The 22283-nt window shown below is 38.4% G+C and overlaps 1 protein-coding gene across 1 annotated transcript in view; it reads left to right on the top strand.

The window, feature by feature from the left end:
- Positions 1 to 22283, top strand: part of LOC145991352 (uncharacterized) — a 144528-nt gene that overhangs the window by 76488 nt on the left and 45757 nt on the right. The window contains exons 2-5 of the mRNA XM_083127352.1: positions 8216 to 11206; positions 15839 to 16014; positions 19685 to 19878; positions 21863 to 22199. Coding sequence (XP_082983478.1) covers positions 8216 to 11206; positions 15839 to 16014; positions 19685 to 19878; positions 21863 to 22199 — 3698 coding nt within the window. The remainder of the gene's footprint in view (positions 1 to 8215; positions 11207 to 15838; positions 16015 to 19684; positions 19879 to 21862; positions 22200 to 22283) is intronic.

Genomic DNA, 22283 nt, shown 5'->3' with positions numbered 1-22283 from the left:
TTCATGAAGACTTTCTTTACCAATCGTGGGTTTAAATGTCTCTTCTTTGCCAATCTGTGCATTACAGTCACCTAACAGAATTTTCATATCATACTGAGAAAATTTATCAAAGACCTGTTCTAACTCTGTATAAAAATCATCTTTATTATTATCATCTTTATCTTCCTTTGGTGCATGTATGTTTATTAAAATAATTTTATAAATAATTTTACACCACCTACCCTGTAAAACTGCATATGATATCCTATCATTAATAAATTCTACTGTTTTAAGAGACGAGATAATTCTATTATTTATGAAAAAGCCTGTTCCAAAATTATGATTTTCAGTGTCATAACTACTCATAAATAGTTGCTTGGTTGACTTTCCTCCTAGCTACTATTACATGGTGTTGACTTATCTAATTTACAATTTAGACCTAACAAAGACTCTGGTTTTGCCATTTATAGAATTTGATGTTTCCCTCCTACATGTATAAATTGACGATGTCACAAATCTAATGATTCATTATGTGTTTTTTGTGTTGACACAACACTTTATACCATGATTTAATGTATTTACAACATATAATCAACCTTCTTTTTCAGCCTAAATCAATTTGTTCCCATACTCATCATAAATACAACAACCCTTATTGTTAACTGTTTTACTGACAAAATTCCATGTTTCAAACCAGAAACCAAGAAGGTATTTTAAGCTTCAAATTCACTAAGTACACCCTTAGTATTTTTGATTTTTGCTTCAACCATACCCTTTCCAGTTATAATTTGTGTTGTACCATCAGCTGTGGTAATATTTTCAGCACACGATTCCTTGTCAATTGTTGAAAAAAAGATCATTTGGAGTCATATGATGGGTAGCACCAGAGTCTATTATCCACACATTTTCATTTGCAATAATAGTACATGAAAACATTCATGCTTTTGATCTTAGGAATTTTCCTTGTATTGTCCTTTGAATTGTATTTTGATGTACAGTCTCTAGCAAAATGTCCACTCTGTTTACATTTATAACAAATTATCACACGCTGGTGTTGGGGAGGTGACACATCCATCTGTTTTCTTTGTTTTAGGAAAATGCATTACTGTCTTTTTCTTCACAACAAAGCGGATTGTCTTTTAATGTTATTTTCCTGTCATCTCGCAGCTTCTGCGTTCAGACATCTCTACACCATTGCATGTGTAAATTCACCTTCAGGTAGATTACATAGGGCTGAGCCCACTCTATCCCAGTTGTCGGACAAACCACACGAAACTGTTGTAGCTAAACGTCATAGTTTCATTTATTTTCTCCAAATATATTTCCATACTTTCACAGCTAGTGTAACTTTCTTCGCAATTGCACAATTCGAAACTTGCTATCACATGGTGCATTTTGTAGTTCTTCCCACACTTCTTTTGCAGTACAGAAGTGTCTTATGTGCATTTGCTGTTCATCACAAATTGCAAGTACAGTTTTTGCTAATGCCTTACCTTGTCGCGTTTGTAACTTGCGAACTTTTCTCTAGATCCACGATTGTCCATAGATCGTTTTCCATTAACACCAGCTTCATTTGGTACCTCCACAATGCATAATTTAGTCCATTTAATTATATGGTCATAGACTTATCGCCTGACATCTTGAATCAACACTGGTACTTTACAAGCCTGTGTCTTCACTTCTTTCATACAGTTTGCATCAGGCTCCTGGGCCCATAACCAATGTTGAATTATTTATTAACAAACTAACGAACATTTCAAACAGTGCAGTGAACAAAAATAGTACTAACAAGAAGATTATATATGAATGAGGAACAACTTAGCATTACCTGCCCTATATATAAATTTCACGAAAATCTGGGATAGTCAGGTTGGGAGCTGTGATGATTTGGCATGGAATAACCCAATTATGAAATATTTTATACTGTATTCCGCCTTCCCCCAGAACACATCTATATAATGCCCACCAAAAATTCCAACCTGTTCCAAAGAAATTAAAAGGTTCTGTCCATCAGGCACTTATCTAGAAATACGTTTTGGGGGCGGTCCAAGCCAACTGTCTCAGGAATAATAATGATAATGTTTAAATGAAAATAATTATATAAAATCAAATTAATACTAGTTACAATACATAAATTAATATTATATTATCATTACAGTAATAGGTAAAAAGACTAGAGATATAACAGCGCCTATTCATTACGTAGCTTACCTGTAGTTAAGATCGGAATAATTTACATAAAAACAAGTGCCCTGGCAATGAAATTAATGTCAAATAGATGAATAATTGAATATTTATCGAATAACAAAAATGATGTTACATGTAGTTGGAGAAAAGTAAGTTTCTGATTAATATTTTATGCATATTATATTAAGTAGTAGTGTACATAAATCATCTTTGTAATGTCATTTAAAGCTGTATGATCCCCAATAAAACCTTGTCTTCCAATACGTTCAGAGGGTATTATACAACAAAGGCTAAACAAATATATTTTTCATTATTTTTTAATTTTCGTACTTTATAAGTCTTTTAGGGAAGGGGGTCCATCCGCCCCCCCCCCTACATATGTTCTTGCTGTCTATGTTAGTGTCCACAGACAACTACCTTTCTTACACACAACATAGCAAATGAGTACTGATTGATTCCTTCAAGCTTTCAGGTGAGAAAGAAATGAAAGGGAGGGTTGTCCTCGTTTTGTTCTAGTTTGAGTCACTACCCATTTGTCCAGTTTGCTTACCCTGATTAAGTGACATTTGGAATTTCCAAAGATCTAACATCCCTTGTGACCCTCAGATCTGGTGAATATGAAATTTCATTCAGTTCTACATGAACAATGTAGGTGAAAAAAGAAAGCTGAGTGCAAAAATGGCTGAGTGCTAACTCTCAAAGTAGGCATTTATGGGCATTATAAAAATAATTTTTTGGAATGATGATTGAATTGTTGTTTTAACCCTTCAAGCCGGGAGTTAAATACCCATCAGCTGCTGCGAGAGGCGGTAATTTTAAATCACCAAAACAGCAATTTTCGCATAATGTCACAAAATTGAACATATCTTAAAAACCATGTCCTCAATTACAATGAAATTTTCAGGACTTGTAAACGAAACTTCACACTACACAAAAATGTATAAATAATGAGATTTATACTGTAATAACAAAAATAATAATAAAAATAAAAACTTACATGTTGCGCTTACAAAGTACTCTGTCTGTCTTCAAATTTACATATGAGTTCAAACTTGTCCCCTGATATCGTTTTAGGAAATGGGGTCTCAACAGATGCATCTTTACTAAAATAACTCTTTATAGTTGGTTTTTAACTATACACATAAGCATAAATATTCCCAGAACAAGATATATTTCTTCCACGGTAACTGGTTGCCATTTGCGCATTCATGAATGTGGTTTCAATGTGCATTGTTCAATATAAGTGTCGGCATATAAGTTAGTTTCTCTGACAATGAGTTCTACAACTTCTTTGTCAAAAAACAACAAAAAGGCATCAAAAACATTATTGACTGCTTTTTGGGGACCGCACAATTCACAAAATGCAAGTTTATTTGCTTTGAAAGAGTCATAACTTCTCTCCAGTTCCAGGTTACATTCGATGACGCAACAGGTGAGGATGTAATGCCATCTAATTCGCTTTCACTATCACTGACACTATCTACTTCCTGTTCTGCATAGTTTACTTCACTTTCACTTGCAGATAGAAATGAATAAATTGAATCTTCACTGTCACTTTCCTCTGAAAATGCACAAATTTCGTCCGCTTCGATGCCCTTTACCCGCTCGTGCGACGCCATTTCTCAGCTGTTTTTGTCTACGTAATAAAGTGATGCAATCGCACATAATTTCATGTAATTTAAAGGAAAACCAACAGATGGCAGCAAATTCCATGAAATCCAACATTCTTGTCTTTTCTAGGCCATGTTTGTGTACATAGAACATGCAAGTTTTCCAACATTTTACTCAAGAGTATACTATAGAGTTATACGTACATGGAATAATTCCGACAGCCACATTAAATCATGTATTTCCCACGATTTTTTCAACTTCTTTCAAAACCATTTGCATTCATCACATTTGCAAAGTGGCAGGGTTCTAACAGGAGATTGAGTGCGTATCTACCGTCGCACGGGAGTCACATATTCATATTTGTCATACGAGGCATGTCTTGAATTACCAAGCTAAGTGCACATCATCGGCATTTGTCGAGTGAGTATAATGAAGCTCAGTCGTTACGGTGTGCGACTACTATGCGAGAGACCCGGGGTTGATCCCCTGCGGGGGGAACCGGGATGTTTTCCACCTATTCAAACTGCTCCAGCGCCCACCCAGCATCATATGAAGCTGGTACCTTGAGGAAACTTTGAGAGATAAAGGTAGCCAGGAGTGTGGTGCTGATCACATCACCCCTACCTTCAGCCGTGATCAGGAATGCGTGGGGCCCTAACTCCACACCCCTACTATACACCTTCATGGAAAAGTGCAGGGGAGCACTTTACTTCTACTTCCTCAGAAACCTGTTCCATCATATCAAACTGTCACGAAAATACGTAGACCATGTGAGCTACAATTTAAAATAATAGTTTAAAAGCACAATGGAATATTACGTTTCGGTATATTTGGCAGATAAATGTTCTAAAACAAAAATGCGAATTTTGGGAAACGTAACACTAACAAGTCAAAAAAAGATAATGCCAATTTTTGGTGCCATAATATATTGGTATCTGTCACGAGAGATTGATTGATTTTAATTTTTTGGGTGTGTCGCCACTTATGGTCATTATGCACCCTTCAGTATATACTGGATAAATTCCATTATCTAAAATCCTTACCTTAAAATTAAAAAAGGGTATGGAAAATAACTTTCCCAAAATAACTTTCAAGATATCAAACTCTCACAAACAGGCATAAGCCATGTGACTTACAATTTGAAACAGTAGTTTAAAAACACCATGAAGGTATAATTTCAGATATTTGCCAGAAAATGTGAATATTGGGAAAAATAACACCGTATAGTAAAAAAATAAAAAATAAGAAAATACACCAATTTAAAAAAAATAACAAAATATCAAGGTCCCTACCGATTAGGCATAAATAAAACAAGAATATCAGTTGTAATTTATTGCATTAGTATAACTTGACAAGTTTAAAAACAAGACGCTGCAAATATCTGTTGGGCAGCTCACACCACATTTCCCCTCTCCATTCTCTGCAGCGACGTTGGTTCGAAGTGTTGCAACCTGGGAATGGTCTGAGGATTTTCAACGAAATTTGTATTCGCTTTTTCTGGGCTATTTTCTACCTGTCGGAGTACCTTTTGCCAACGACTCTTTTCCTTCTTTTAAAACTTGAACTCCCCGATGGCGCAGTGGTAGCGTCATCGCCTTGTAATCAAGAGATCCTGGGTTCAATTGCTGGTGGAGGCACATAGTGGTTCAGATCCCACTTTAAACTGTTCGTCCAGTCCCGATTAGCCTAGTGAACTTACAACAACATATCAGTCCAATCAAATTCTTTCAGAACTTGAAAAACCATCCATTTAGATACTCCCGTGGTGGCGCTTGTTGACTCGACAACATTATACTTAAGTTTATGTAACACCTGATTTCGCAAATATGTTGCAACATTGTAAACAATTTATCTGGCCTGTCCTCTAAAGGGCTTTCCAGAGCAGATTGTGAATTTCGTTGGACCTGGCATGATTTGATTTTTGCATTCCAAAAATATGCAGCCAAGAGTAAAGAGCAAGAACATTTCAGTGCTTTAAAAAAGAACACAGCCAAGCGTGTTATCAGATTGCCTTCTCGTAGTGATTGTTGTACGATAAACAAAAGAACTTCTTGGTGAATGAGTTCATTTTCTGAATGCGACATCAAGCATCGGTTGGGGGACCCCACTCATCTTTAAAAAAAAAAACAATGCTCAATGTCGCATTCAGAAAATGAAGTCATTCGCCCAGAAGTTTCTCTTCGTTATAAACCTTAACGCACATGCATAATACTACAGTTTACGATCCACGCACCGCACGCATTTTCAAAGACCTGATTAAATCAAATGACAATCATAAACTGATATAATATGAGGAGGCGCCGTCAATCTACACAGTAAAAATTGTTTGTCATATTTGTTTTAGCTTAATTTTGCTGAGTTGGCAGCACTCGTAGTCTCCACACCAAACCAGTACGTAGATGAGTGGTGGGGAGGATGACGTAATAGGAAGTGCTCCGCAGCGATCTGCGCATATCGGGAATTAACTTGTCAGGCTGTAACAGTGAGTCCTAACCTAATTTTCGGCATAATCACCACCGTTGTTCTGGCATTTGTCGTAGCATGGCACTAAATTTTGTATGCCCATGGTATATGTGTCTGACAGCAAAGACTAGAACTATCTCTACCGCATTGTAGCTGTCAAATCCTTGCCCTGCCAGAAACTTCTTCAGTTAAACAAAGAGTTGAAAGTCGGTACATTCAAGGCCAGGGCTGTACAGGGAGTGGTCCAAGATCTCTCACCTGAAGTGATGCAAAGGGCCCATGTGTACTCAGCTGTATGGGGTTGTGTACATTCGATTGGCCTTCCGTGAATTGTCTGACCATACTATCACTCACGACGTTCCGTCTGCACACCTCACACAATTGCTGGTGGCTCTGTGCCAAATTCTGAGCGTGCAATATAGGCTACATCGCAGTCAGTGGGAGACTGTATGAGAGCTGTAATCTTTAACCTAGAACTGTCCTAAAACGGCTGCATTGCAACTGTACAAGATTACAGCTACATACCACTTCTTCCTGCCTGCACGTGTGTGTGTGTCACTCTCCGACCACTAGTGCTGCGTATAGGCACCATTGGAGCTTTTTTCAGGATGCCCCTCGTATATGAACTTTCAGGAGCTTTTATTATTATAGTGTTCCTGTTTTAATATGTGGTTAGCTAAATCAGGTACCTATACAATGCAATTCTATAAATTCCTTGCGTTAAATTTCAAATATCTACATATCCTTTTCGTCAGCATTAATGGTATAACTGCATGTTGTCAGTTTCACAGTACTTCACTTGGATATACTATACTGAAGCAGAAATCCCATTGATAATGTAAGGAAATATGACACTTTATTTTATTCGATTCAATTGTTTCACTTATATGCAAGACTAAAGTTATTTGCTTTACAGAGAAGAGAGAAGTAACTTTATGCATTGAAAAATGAGTCCGCACTCATGGTTCGTGCAAGCAGAGGGTTCCAAACTTCAGTGGAAATATCAACATATAATACCGAGAATGTATAAGGAGACTCATAAATTACAAATTGTATTTCTTAATCATTCACTCTTCACTCTTATCTCATTTAGTCGTAACTTTAAAAATAATCGAGTATTTTATGTTAAACTTACTGCGTATGACAAAATTCTGTAATCCTTCCCTAGCTTGTGAATTGTAATAATTTTCCAAAATTCACTATTTTTCAGTTTGAATTCAAATCATAGAGAATAGAGAAATTAAGTCAATTTCATAGAAGATAATATTGGTACTTAACAAAACCATACGTGGATCTGTGTGAGTTTATTATTTCTATTTGCAAAAACATCGATTTAGTTTAGTTTGTAATTGTCAGGGAAAAATGTAAATTTTGTCCTGGAAAACCTGGAAAAGTCAGGGAATTTCATTTCTGCTTGTTTGTAGCCACCCTGATTAGGCAAGTGGGCCATTTTGCATTTCCTCTGTAGAAAAAAGAAAATAATTTTGGCCAACTCCAAACACCATTTGCAAATTGTAGGTGTAGAAAAGTGATGTATAATAATATAAAGACATAAATAATGTGTGGTTTTTATTTTCTTTACAGCTGGAAGCAATGTATGCACTCATCGGAATGGCAAGTGAAGTAGATTTTTTGCTGCCTGTTGTCCAGAAGTTGTGATGCCCTTCCTTCAAACAATGATATGCACAGAAGCTGTAATTTCTTAGCAATAGCCCATCATGGAAATAGTCATTTGGCAGTAATGTTCATTTTACACACAGTAACCTGCAGTTTCTCATGTGAAAATGTGATAATATTTCTAGAGAAGTCTTAATGATTACATACCAATCAGTGAAAAATGTGATTAATAATTCAGACCCATCTAGAGACAATTATGAGACATTATTTGTGAACAATAGTTTGTTTCTACTCATTGCATACAAATAGGTTATCTGAAAAAGTAATGACAATTGAGTTCTATTGTATTATGTTTCAGAAGCTGTAACAATGGAAAAGATGGAATACAGAAGTTACTGTAAGGATGAGATTAATGGACAAGATGAACCAATAATAAAAGATGGCTCAGTTTTTGTTGGTGAATTGTTTGGGATCTTGGTGGAGATAGTTTCATCTTCCAGTGGCATTATCAGAAGTTTCATCAAAGGTAAAGAGATACTAGTGCAGTTGAATAAAAGTCGGCTCTACTTGGATGGTGTTGGATGCAATAACAGACCTTTAGGAGAAAGTATCACTGTGGGGACATGCATCACATTCAAAGCCGAGAGAACTATTAATGGAAAAGGAATGGATTTGTACTTTGCTGTCTTGGCTTGGGTATGTTCCAAAAGCTCTCACACTCCAGAACTCAGTTCATCAGAGTTGATGGAAAAGCTTAAAGTACCTGCATTGCAATGCAAGAATAAACATGATGATAATGCACCAAAGGGAAATATTTTGAATGAAAGTCATCTTGTAGCACAAGATATTGAGGGTCGCATTTTGACATTGAGAAATGAATCTGGTGTGGCATCTTTTAATTTCTTAGCAAGAGACGAGAAAGCTTATTTTACGAGAGATAACGTATTCTTCTTGGGACGAAGTTTAAGAAACAAGTCATCCTTAGCCTATTATTTACACCAAGGGCAGAAGATTAAGATGGATGTTATTAAAAACACCACCAAACTGCAAGTGCCTTACTCAGCATTGGTTGTATTTGTGGAGAAGGAAGATAAAAGTAGAGAAGACCTCTCTTCTACAGGTAGTTTGTTAAATGAAGTATCATCCAACACAGCCTCAGATTCATTGTCAAATGGTAGTTCTACTGGTGAAATTTTATTTGATATTGACTGTAAAGTTAAGCAGCCTTTGGAAAAGGGAACAGTTGCAAGAGTTGCTGTTGATGATGTACAAGGTGCAGTGAATGACCTCACTGAAAATGTGGCAGAATGTTCTTGTGAAGATGGTATCAAAGTGGCCTGTGATAAGTTCAGGGTTTGCTTCAGTGATGAGCTACTTGGAAATATACACACAGTGAAAGGTCAAAGTGGGAAGGTGAGCTACAAGAACGATGATAATAGATTGGGTCTTGTTCAGTGGAATCATGAAGGAAGAACCTTTTTCATTCCTTTCCACAAGAACCATTTGTTTTATGATCAAAAAGAATGTTCTCAAAGGGAATGGAAGGTATCAGTTTTGAATGGAAGTACATTGAATTTTGATGCATTTGGCGTCAAGTTGGATTCTGGAAGTGTTTACTATGTGTCGCTTGCTTGGGTCGGGAAGAAACCAAAATTTGCTCAGAAACAAATGGCAGACCAACATGATGAGAAGAATGCAAGCCAAGAGCCACAGAGTAGAGCTCATGTGTGTAAACAATCAGAGACCATGGAAACAGTGAAAAGTCAAATTAATGCGAATGCCTGTTATGATGACAGAGAATGGACAAGTGAAGAGAGTTCACAACACAGAGCAAATGAAGTCTTATATCCAACAGCAGTGCAGAACATTTCTAACACTAGCCCTGTAGAATTAGATGAAAGAAAAGTAGCAGAAACGAAAACTACTTCTGATAATATTGTACAATGTCAAACAGAATTGAAAAAATCTGAAAACAATATGTGTGATATAGAGAAAGTATCAAACAGTCCTAATTTGTCAAACGAACAATTGAATTTAGCACGAGTGGGTACAAACACTAACTCGGTAATCAGTCCCATTGCAAACAAATTCAACACCAAAGCAGGAGAGCCTGATGATTGTATAAATTCTCAAAAGAGTGACAGAAAGCATGTCCAGAATAAGCCTTCTCAAGTTACTGAATGCTGTGGACCCTTGTTGCGTTTCCTGTCACATACAGAGGGAGTTTTGCAGATCAACATCTTCACTGGTGGAAGGAGCGAGGTTGTGTTTGACAAAAGCATGCTGTATGTGAATGGTGAGCTGTGTGGTGAGGAACCATTGTCAAGTTACATTAGTGTGGGAAGAAAGTTGAATTTTAATGCATTGAAACTGAAGCATCCACATAGATGTGGAGCAGAGTACCAGGCATTTCTTGTTTGGAAAGGTCCTAAGCCTGCTTCACCGCAGCCAGATGCAGTCTCATGGGAGACTAAGAATCACCAGGTCACCACACAACACTTCTCTGCAAAATGTAGAAACAAGATATACTTTGGAGAAACAGGAAAAATAGACGTGATATTGAATTCTGATGAAGTTATTATTAATAGCAATCTGAATGGTCCAAGTAAAGTACTTTGCTCAAAAGATGTCCTTCACGTCAATTCAGGTAGTTGTTCCCAAGTTGCTGATGTAGGTCAGAATGTAAAGGTTGGAATGCGAATAAATTTTGATTGTTTTCGTATGGCTAAAGTGCACGAGAGTGGTGCAGAATTTCAGTGTCAGATTGCATGGACTGGTAAAAAGCCACAAACATCAGTGACATCAGATAATCAAACAACTGTAACAGAGATATCGAGGAACACTAATCAAGCTGCTGGTGAAGTACAAGAATTCACCACTGGAAAACTTTACGATGGTTTAGTTACAAAACTGATGCCACCATATGCTTTCATCATCAGTGTGAAAGTTGCAAGCAATTTTGTAGAAGTCTTTGCAATGACCAACAGATTGTGTATTGGGGGTGAGAAATTGCCTTATGGTTCCCATGTAGATGACTGTGTGTGTCAAGGCGATGAGGTGGAACTCAAAATCCAGAAGGGTGATGGTTCCACAAGTCGTGGCAAGTCTTACAAATGGGTGGCAACACATGTTTGGATGAAACTTCTGCCAGAGAATGATGAACCTGAACAGCAGAAGGAGACAGTGGGTTGCGAAGAAGTTGAAAGTGATGGTGAAATTATGGACCTGTCGGTGCATTCAGGTGTTTTTAGAACCTCTACAGGCATCTTGGTAGAGGTCTATAGGAATAAGGTGGAACTCTGTGGTGTGTCTCTAACAAATCTGGACTTGAAAGATGTATTTTTCAAAGGTAAACACCATTTCTTGATTTTCATGCATGTTTCTCTCTCCCTCTCTCTCACACACACACTGTGTGTATGTGTGATGGCTGAGCTGATTCCATTTTGATCTAACACAAATTCTGATATTCTTGACTTTAGTGTCACATCTGTATCAAGGTTTGTGTAATGATTTGCCAAAGTGTGGACAGAACTCTGTATTCTATAGCTGCATCAAGTGAAATGATGGAACACAATCTTGATCCATTGACTTCAGTATTTTTCTGAATGTCAACAAAATTATATGTGATGAGGATACATTTAGTGGGGTGGATTTCAATTTCCAATCTGATAACATGATCCTTTCCTTTCCAGTAAATGGAAAGAATAGCCAAGGGGCATTTGTAATTCTGTGGTTTTTTGAATGAAGGGAAGAAATGACTACCACTGATATGTTGCTAGTGTGGTACACAATCATGTACTACCAGGTGTTTTGCCTGCAATTGTGGCATATGGACTGTGTGATATCATCAGTCCAAGATGGCTGCTGCTTCAGGCACTAACAAAGACATCACAACTCCTTCAAAAGTGGTTTTTAACAATTTTGCATAAGACATTTTTTTGTTCAGAATTTTAAATGAAACAGAAAGAATAGATTCTTACAGTTTTTTCAGTATTTTATTTGCCGTTCTGTCATTGTAGCCATCTTGGATTTTGGATGTCATGTATGTTCTCCAACATATTGCATGCCTGCTAATGAAGACATCCTCCACAGTCTTCCCTTCGTGCAAAAAACCAACAAACTTACAAATGGTCAAAACCACTCCAAAAGGAATTATGAACAATTTTATTTGTTGTTTACTGCTGTGGAAGCCATCTTGGATTTATGATGTCACATAGACCATAGCCCACAATTGTAGGGAAATTATCACGGGCAGTTATTTACCCTTTCGTATGCGAGAATGACAAGTAAAATGTAAAGCGAAATATTTTGCTTAGAATCTTCACAAAAAGGGTTCAAAATAGATTCACTGGAGATATCTCCATAAGTGTTCCAAATATATATGAACGATAGGGATGTTTTTGGTTCCATTTTCAATTCTGAACAAAAAAATGTATCTTAAGCAAAATTGTCAAACTCCAATTTTATAGAAGTTTAATTTATTTTCTTTGTTAGTGTGTGAAGCAGCAGCTCTCTTGAAGTAATGATGTCACACAATCATACACCACAATTAAAGGCAAAACACCTGGTAGTACATGATTGTGTACCACACTAGCAACATGTGAGGGGTAGTCATTCCTTCCCTTATTCTAAGACCCACGACCTAGGGAATATTGACAGTTTCCCAGGACTGACAATGATGGAAAGACAAGTACTACCACATTTGTTTTACTCCTGTCTGACATTCAAGTAAATGCTTTTGGGGTGTTCATGGTAAAGAAACTTGGATTAAGATGTTTATAACCAGAGCAGTATTCTTTTGAATACCAATGATCTTCATTGTTTTAATTGCTTAAAAAATAATAATGTACGAGACTAACCTTTCTTGATGGGTAACTCTTTTGAGAAAATGTGTTATTCTTGGAAATCTGTTCCTTAATCAAATTTGCAGGGTACTCAAAAAGTCATTTGTGAATGTTTTATACTGTCCACTTATCGTGAACTATTATTTGCTTGTCAACTCACAAAAACTTCAGTTTTCAATTCCGCCATTGCTCTTTTTTTTAGTCCATAACGGATGAAACTGCGGCTGGAAGCAGTGAACTTTGACACATGAGAACGCGTTCATGCGCGCACACACACACACACAGACACATATATGAATATGCATGCATTGTTTTTACATATTGCAATATGGCATCCAAAATATATGTGTTTTCAAGTTGGAAACTTAATGATATGCTTTAACAAAATGTACTGGTTGAAAACAAGATACCACATATCAGCATATCATATGATGATTGTATTGTATTGTACAAGGGGGAGTCAAATGAAAAGCCTAAAAGTGCAACCAAAATTACAGGACAGACTGTATGTAGCTCAATGTTACATGAGGTGTCAACTGTTATTTACGGAAGGCTGCAACACTGGCCAAATGGGCTTTAAAATGCCATATTTGTCATTTTAAAGATGGCGCCTCCTCCATACACTTACACCAGTGAGGAGCAGTTCTTTCTTACCTTCTGGAAGCCATTTTCCTGGATATGAAAATTGAATATATCTACACATGCCTGCAACACCAACAAGTTTACAAATATAGGAGGAAGTTTGAAAATGGCCTCAGCTTGCAAGCAGATGAGTGGAAAGGTTTTTGCACTGGCTCATAAGTGACATCACATGCATCCCAAAGATTATTCTTTTTGAGGTAAACAGGCATTAACTCATACTTGTTAACATATGTAGATCAACAAAAGTTATTTGCTAAAATGCAGCATGCTTGTGCAGCCCTTCGCGCAGAAATCTACGAGATAATAAAAAACTAAAATTAAGGTTTTCATTTGACTCCCTCATAATATGATGGTACAATAGAAAGGCTGGACTTACTGATTTCTGCAAACACATTACCAGTATCTGGAACATTGCAGCAATTTGTATGAGTTTGGCTAATCACATGATGAGGATGAAAATCACCTTCTTTTTTTTTTTCAGGGTCAATTTATGTTCACATAGGCTGGTTAGAAGCTGGGACTCTGTGATGTATAATATTTTTCTGATATCAAGAAGTGGAGGAAGCACTGAAGAGAATGAAGAGAGGTAGAGCACCTGGAGTAGATGAAGTGCCAGTGGAAATGATACTAGAAGCAAGAGTGATTGGTGTGCAGTGCCTGTACAGAGTGTTGAAAATATAATGGCAAGAGAGAGAAGTGCCAAGAGATTGGACAAATGGACTAATAGTTCCCATATTCAAGAAGGGTGACAGAAAGGAATGTTAGAACTGCAGAGGAATAACACTTATGTGCCACTCAGCAAAGGTGTATGAGAAAATATTAGAGAAAAGAATAAGGGAAGTAACAGAGCTGAACATGAGAGAGGAACAGTATGGATTTAGAAGAGGCAGATCAACAGTAGACCTGATATTCACCATGAGGCAAATGCATGAAAGGCACTACAAGTATGGAAATGATTTTATTATGGCATTCCTAGATATAGAAAAGGCATACGATAGCATGGACAGAACAAAGATTTGGAAAGCTCTAAGAGCAAAAGGAGTCGAGGAAGAGATAGTGTGTAGAGTGCAGAGCACATACAAGGCCAATCAGAGCTGTGTGAAGACACCAGTGGGAAGAACAGACTGGTTCTATAAGTAGTGGACTAAAAAAGGGAAGTGCTATTTTTCCACTGCTCTTCGTAATGGTTGCAATTAATGAAGAGGTGGGGAAGAAGATTGGAGAGGAAAACATGAAGGCCCTATTGTTAGCTGATGGCTTAGTAATATGGGGGGAACAAGGAAGAAGAAGTACAGAGACAGCTTGATAGTTGGAATGAGGATATCAGAAGAGCAGGAATGACATTCAGTGCAGAAAAGAGCAAGGTGCTAATAGCAACAAGAAACAATGCTAGAAATGAACCAAGAATAAAGATGGACACGGAAAACTTGAGAGTAGTGGACAGCTTCAAGTATCTGGGAAGCATAATTGAGAGAAGTGGAGGAATAGATGAGGAAGTAAACAGAAGAGGACAAATGGGTAGTGGACTATATCAAAGCATTTGAACTATAATATGGAACAGGTATGTACCTATGAAATGCAAGAAGGTAATATTCAACACCTACTATGTGCCAATAATTACGTACGGAGCAGAGACTTGGATTATGACAGAGAGACAAAAAAAGATGCTGGCAGTGGAGATGAAATTTTTAAGGAGTATATTGGGGAAGACTAGAAGGGATAGAATTAGGAATGAGGCGATCGGAGAGACAGTGGGTGTGGTGACGCCTCAGGACAGGATAGATCAGGCACAGATGAGATAGTTCGGACACATGAAAGGGATGGATGCAGAAAGACTACCAGTAAGAACTTGCAATGCACAAGGAGTGGGAATAAGGTCAAGAGGGAGACCAAGATGTCGGTGGAAGGAGCAGATAGCCAAGAGTGTTAGGAGAAGAGGACAATACTGGATAGGAGAAGAGGACAATACTGGAACATCATGGTAAGAGAGGAGTGGTGGAAGACCAGGAAAAAATGGAGAGGCTTGACTTCTTTGCCGACTCAGCCAGAGGCAGGAAACAGTGAAGGATGATTATGATGATGACCAATAAAGTACAGATGTAAAATTTACTGATAATGATAACTGATTTTCTACCCATCAGATACAAACTTGCGAATGTTCCTTGGAAGTACATGATTGTTCCATTAACCTCTTTAATGTTGTAAGCGACTGCAATGAGTTTACTTTCAAAAAAGAAAATGTATATTTAGACTTTTGCCATTTTAAGCCAGTGCATATTAATCACATGTTTATATCGATAAAAAATTGAGAAAATGGAAGAATTTTGTACTAAATTACATGCTATTTATAGGTGTATTCAATTGGTAAATTTATTAGTAACATATGTCCCTATTGAAAAATACTGATAAGGGTACTGATTAATCTGCCTTGTCCATACAATATACCATTCATTCTTTGCCTGTCATTTGTAAAGCAAGGTATCTATTTCTTTAAGGTCAGAAAATCCGTTATGTGTGGAGATCTGGGAATGAAAAGGAATCAGAAACTAACAAGTCGAAACATAGTGTTATAAATTTTGGAGGAAAGGCAAAAGATCCTATAGAGCAGTCTGCCAAGATATATAAGTATTGTGATGAACATAAAATAAGGAGACATGTGGTACAACAGCTGGTAAGTCTTTAGGAAAATAATGAATTACTAAATTAAATAAATATTCTTAATTAACATATGTGTAACACATACAGTATCTTGTGACAGGTGCAAATAGCCTCAAGTGCTGACACAACCACTCCAAATATTAATAAACAAAAACATTCATTATCTGCACTCTGATTTATAGATGTAGCAAGTGAAATTAATGGAACTAAAATGAGATTTGCAAATAACATAAAAATAGTGTTACATGCATGTTATCTCATCATGTTTACCTTTCCAAAAGTTTAATACCACGCTACGACGCTAAGGGTCCCAGGGTCGAATCCCGGCCTTGGCGTGGACGTTTGTGAGTGTTCATTCATCAATTTCTTCATGTCATCACTCATCTCCATCTTCGCAAATTAGCCAAATGTGGCACAAAAAGCAAAGTAAAACAAAGCAAGTCAAAATCAAAAAATAAAAAGTTTAATACTATGATTCTGTGAATGAAAATTGTGGATCATTTGGAGTTCTGTCAAAGGGAGTTGGAGCTTAGCCAAAGAGGTAATTCAGCCAGCCTCTGTTGCAGAGCGTTAGCACAATACACCATGTCCACAAATTATTGGACAGTTTTATAATACCACACTGATATTTTTTCACTAATATTCATTAATATTGATCAGACAGATATGATATTACCACCATGTGAAAGAGGGATGCTTGATGTTTTGTACTGGCCTTAAATGCATTCTATGTATGCCCCATGCGTAACACGGTAGTTCGACAATCTTGCCAAACCCTCTCAAGCATGTCTTGTGTGACATTTCCAATAGCGGTGTTATGACCCTTTGCAATTCTGACATTGTCGAAATTCAGGAAAATAAACATTGTCTTTGACGAAACTCCACAGGAGGAAATCACTCACTATTGGTCTGGTGCCATCGGAGACATCACACAATAAGTGCTTGAAAGTGTTTGGTGAGAATAAGAGTACTGCCTGGATATCTGCCCTGCTACATGTTGGGAGCACAGCAAGTCAATTTTCAAAAGTTTAAGAGTATTAAATGAAGGTAAATTGAATTGACTTTATTGCTGGGCAAGTTTCAGCTGTTGCTGGTCTACCAACTAATCCCAAAAAGTACAGATTAAAATAAAAACAAAATAAAATTCAAGATTACAAAAAATTTAACAAGCGAGTACAATAAAATACAAAAGGAATAAGATCCTGTACTGCACACACTATACTACTTTTGATGAAACATATTTATATCACACAAGAAAAATGCACAGTATTCAATCCTAGTGCCTACAGTACATTCCACCCCTGGCCGAAGCAATGAAACACCCCTTCGTTCCGAACCTTTGACGCAGATGCAGAGGGAATTTGCATGACTTTAAAGTCACAGATTGCAACAGGGACAACGAAGGTACAGATAAAGAAGGCCCATGAAAGAACTTTCTAGAGTCGAGAGAAGAGAATCTTCTAAATACTTACCGCTACTTGCTACTTAGGCTTCTCCGAACAAATGTATTAGCTGTTGTTCACGTTCTCTGAATTTATCCTTCACCAAAGTTGTGAGCAAAATAATGTCTCTTGTCTACATTTTCACTCTTCACTGCAAACAAATTTACACAATATATTTTTGCCTACTGTCAAGGGGGCTGATGGCAGTTCCAGGGGGCTGAGCCCCCCCCCCCCCCCCCCGGTAGAGCACAGTTAATGCATTTAGGATCTGTGTAAAACTTCAAATATTCCTCTTTCAAATTATGCTAATATCATGTATTTCTGTTCATAACTGAGCAAGACTTTTTCTCCTTCCCTGTACATGGCAGTAAAGTTCAAGGTTTTGAACTACACTGCCCTCCAGAAATTAAGCAACAACAAGAAAATGTAAGGTAAAAGAAAAAACAGTTGAAGAAAAGAGAAGAAGAGTGGTGGGCACGCTGAAAGAAAGCAACGAATGCGTTAGGGAAAACAGGTGAGTCATAAAGTGCGATCATCGTGCCCTCGCACGGATTTCTGGCGTACCAGGTATGGGAGTCGAAGAAGCGCGTGCACGGAAGAGGTGTGTGTCTCTATCTGGAGAGTGCAGAGGTGAGTCAAGTTCGCGGAAAGGGTCGAATATGGCAACCAGGCATCATTTGGCTGATGAATTAAGGTGGCGTGCCATCGGTAGACTAGAAGCCGGGCAGCGTCAGGTCGAAGTGGCCAGGTGGCTCAATCTCGATCGTTCAGTTGTCAGCAGGTTATGGAACAAGTTCCAGAGAATGCAAAATGCATCGCGGAGTTTCAGTGGAGGTCGATCGCGTGTGACATTGGTCAGGGATGACCGATATATCCGTTTGACAAATCAACGTAACAGGTCCGCAACAGCTACCCAAGTGCGTACAGCAGCTATTGCTGCCACAGGATGGCTGGCCTATGTCAACGAGTACAGTACGCAGACGGCTACACGAGGGTGGGTTGTATGCCAGGAGACCAGTGTTGTGTATAGCACTCACCCAGCGTCAGAAGACAGCCCGCTTACGTTGGGCACGAGAACATGTGAACTGGACACTGGACCAGTGGCGGTCCGTTCTCTTCACTGATGAGTCCAGGTTCTCACTGGACAGTGATTTGCGACGCCCATTGGTCTGGAGAGAGGCAGGAACTCGTTACCATCCCTCCAATATTGTTGAAAGGGACAGATATGGTGGTGGAGGTGTGCTTGTATGGGGTGGCATTTCTATTGGTGGATGTACTGACCTCTATATCCTCCCACGTGGCACCATGACAGGTTAGCGCTATAGGGATGAGGTCCTTGCACGTTATGTGGAACCCTTCGCATGAGAACGAGGTCTGGGCTTCATTCTGCAGGATGATAATGCCCGTCCCCATAGGGCAGGACTAGTCGATCGGTTCTTGGACGAACACCATATTCAACGCATGGTGTGGCCATTCTGTTCCCCGGACCTTAACCCCATTGAACACATGTGGGATGCTCTGGGGAGACGTCTCGCTGGCCTTGTGCCCCCTCCACAAACACTCCAAGACCTTCAACTGTCTCTCTCCCAACAATGGACCCTCATACCCAATGAGTTGGTGGACAACCTTATTGGCAGCATGCGGCGGCGTTGTGAGGCGTGCATTGCTGCGAGCGGTGATCATATCCCTTATTAGTGTCAGACAACGGTCACATTCCGTCTCCAACGTTTACCACCTGTGATGCTCCATGCGTACATTTCATTTCTTTTGCCCACGAGTGTACCTTGTTTTGTGTTTCTTCTGTTCTGTAAGGCGTGGGAGACTTGTTTCTTTCTTTACAAATAAAATATGTACACCCTCCGACCTTGTGTTTGATTCTATTGGATGATCACCATTTGTTGCTTAATTTATGGAGAGCAGTGTATATGTCACCTGGTTGTAACAATTTGCTTGTATTGTCAGTAGAGGGATCTGAGTGTAGTGCATTGGATGGACATGTGTATAACACACTATCATTAGCATAAATGTTTCTGAATGGACGCGTGTACATTATCCCATCTGCAGGGGTTAAATATACAATTGACTACAGAGAGACACATTATGCAAGATATTTTGAGCTTAATATTTGTTGGTGAGCATTCCTCTGTGCTTTTAATATTACACTATTTACTAGTTCTAAGAGTTTTCATTTATAATGCTCAAGGGATTACAGTAGACATGTGTTCCCTTGTTTATCTGTAGATGCAAGAGCTGGGTCGCCAGATAGAGAAAACTGCACACGATGGTTCACCATCCAAGATAGACATACTTTATGGAGAGGACGAAGAACTGAATGAGGAAAAGGAGGGGAAATCCATTTGTAGGGACTCAGAGATAATTAATGAACACAAGAAAATATTAGAGACAGCTTCTTCAAATTTTATCGATGATGACAGGTAAGAATTGCTTTGAGTAAGTAGAGTGTTCAATCCTTCATTGTTTCCTACTCCAAAGCCAGACTGCCAAATCATTGAAGACTGGTTGGGGGAGGAATATGTTAATCCACACACATACATGTAGCAAGGTAATTCCTTTACTAACTGGTTAAAGTTGTCAATAATTAGAAAATAGTTGACATAGTTTTATTATGTATCAGTTTTTATTTATTTTTTGCTTTCTATTAATAGACCTCTGTAAATCAATTATATTTTGTGGTTATACAGTTGAACCCTGATTTTACATTTTCCAACATTGTAAGTTTTTCAGCTTGGTCCCCTGAAAAACATAAAGTCGAGGTTTTACTGTATTTCTCTTGCATTCTTATTTAACTTTTATTGTCTGTTTATTGTTATTGGTGTGGATCTGTTAATCATTTCTTGAGAAAAAGAGAGAGCAAACTTTTGGTGGGGGAATTCCCCCTGCCTACCCCTCCATGGTTTCTCATCTTGGCCAAAGCTATGTCACATCCACGTTTAGGTAAAAGGTAAAGTTCCCCGTACATACAGCACCATGGCATTAAGGCACATACAGGAAATATGGGGGTATGGAGTCACACATTCTTGATCTTTGCCATTTTAGAAGTGATGTGATCAGCACCATGCTCCAGCCACCTTACCCATGCATGTACCAATCCCAGCTGCACAATGCCCAGGAACTGTCCATTTCTATCCAGTCTCTAACCAAAATCCTGTTGTTGACCCCAGGTGACTGCCAAGAAAAAATTGATTCCCTCTGGCACACTGCCCACTCCATCAATAGTGATCTCAACAAAAAACACCTTCACAAACTGTCCCAATCTCTGCCATCAATCTTTCCCGGCTGACTGTCCTCTTTGCCCTCCCCCCCATTTCACACTTTCACCCAAATTCTCTCCCAAATGTCCACTATTACTTGATCCCCCTTACCATTGCCTCATTCTCACCACTACTTAATTTGTCCAGCCATGAACTCACCACTGCCCAAATAGATGTTTTATCCAAAGGCCTCACATTCTCCCCCAATGCTTCTCCCAATCAATTCTGCCACTATTTAACATCCATACATTTGCCTGGAATCTCCGATGGCAATATTTCTGGGCAAAAAACTCTTCCTCGTGACCAGAACCAAGAAAACCCATCTAAGTATTCTCCAATTTTGTCCTTCCTTCTTCCAACTACCCCCTGAAAGGTACACCTCTGCCGTTATTTCTACCAGACTGCTCATTCCAAGCTCCATGACAAACCAAACTTTACCCCTCCCAACAAAAAGCTCTTCTAGACCTCCACCACAAGGATGATATCAGCTGAGATGGAGTCCACCATGATCGTCTTAAACTCTCTTGATTACCTGGCTGAATCCACTCGACAGCTAGCTGACTCCACCTATGAAACCACCACATAGATATCATCCCACCTGATATGTAAAACTTCGATAGTTCTGCAGTGAAAGGTGCAAAGACCCAGAGGGGTTAGGAGGCAGCATGTTTCTTACACCACTTCCGTTAACAGACAAGAAAAAAATTGGTAATCCAATGCCTTTATGATATGTAGTATATAATCACCATATCCATTAACCGAGGGTTCCCCCCTCCCCCTTGTTCACTTTCCCAAAATGTACATTTCTAAATTCATTCCCAACTGAAAGTTTAAAAGAATATCATTAGAGATGTGAATTAGTTTATCTGTACTTTGCTGTGTAAATGAGTATATGACATGTGAATGAGTATATCAATGTAATGCTGTTTAAATGACATGAGTTTACTAAATTCATTGTCTATCTGCAAAAATAATATTGCCAAAATATATTGCTTCTGTAGGCTAAATCAGGTTCAAAGTTCACCCCATCCCCACTCCCCCAAATAAAATCTTGGGTAGATTAATGCAGATTGCTCTTATAGTCACAGCCATTGTAAACTTTCTTTTTTATGTTTCTTTCAATTTTGTCAAATTTTCCCATTTTCAGAACTTTCGAATTGAAACATGCAAAAAATAATAACATCAAAAATTCTTCAGAACCAAGAGATAGCAAAGATAAGGGGCAGAGTCATGGCAGTAGCACGAGTGGTGAGGAACAGGAAGAAGAGGGTATTTCAGGAAGGAACGTTTTCGCACATAGAGAAAATGGCTGTGTACAAACTGCAGCTGTGCCTGATTCTAGTAGCAGCTTTCAGTATGCAGAGGATGATTATGTTAATGTTCCTGATGACTCGGAGGAAGAGACAAGTGAGGAGATACAGGAGGCTGTAATACTCTCTGCTGATGATTACATTGTGCTTCCAAGGAAGAGATACACAATGCAAGTGAGTATACACTGATGCATGTTTGAAATGTTTTTGTTATCTATGCCCCACAAACATTTATATTTTAAAACTGCTCGTGATGTT

Source organism: Lepisma saccharinum, chromosome 8 (genome assembly GCF_977018435.1).
Source record: "Lepisma saccharinum chromosome 8, izLepSacc3.1, whole genome shotgun sequence".
Classification (NCBI taxonomy): Eukaryota; Metazoa; Arthropoda; class Insecta; order Zygentoma; family Lepismatidae; genus Lepisma; species Lepisma saccharinum.
This window is presented reverse-complemented; position numbering and strand designations above follow the sequence as displayed.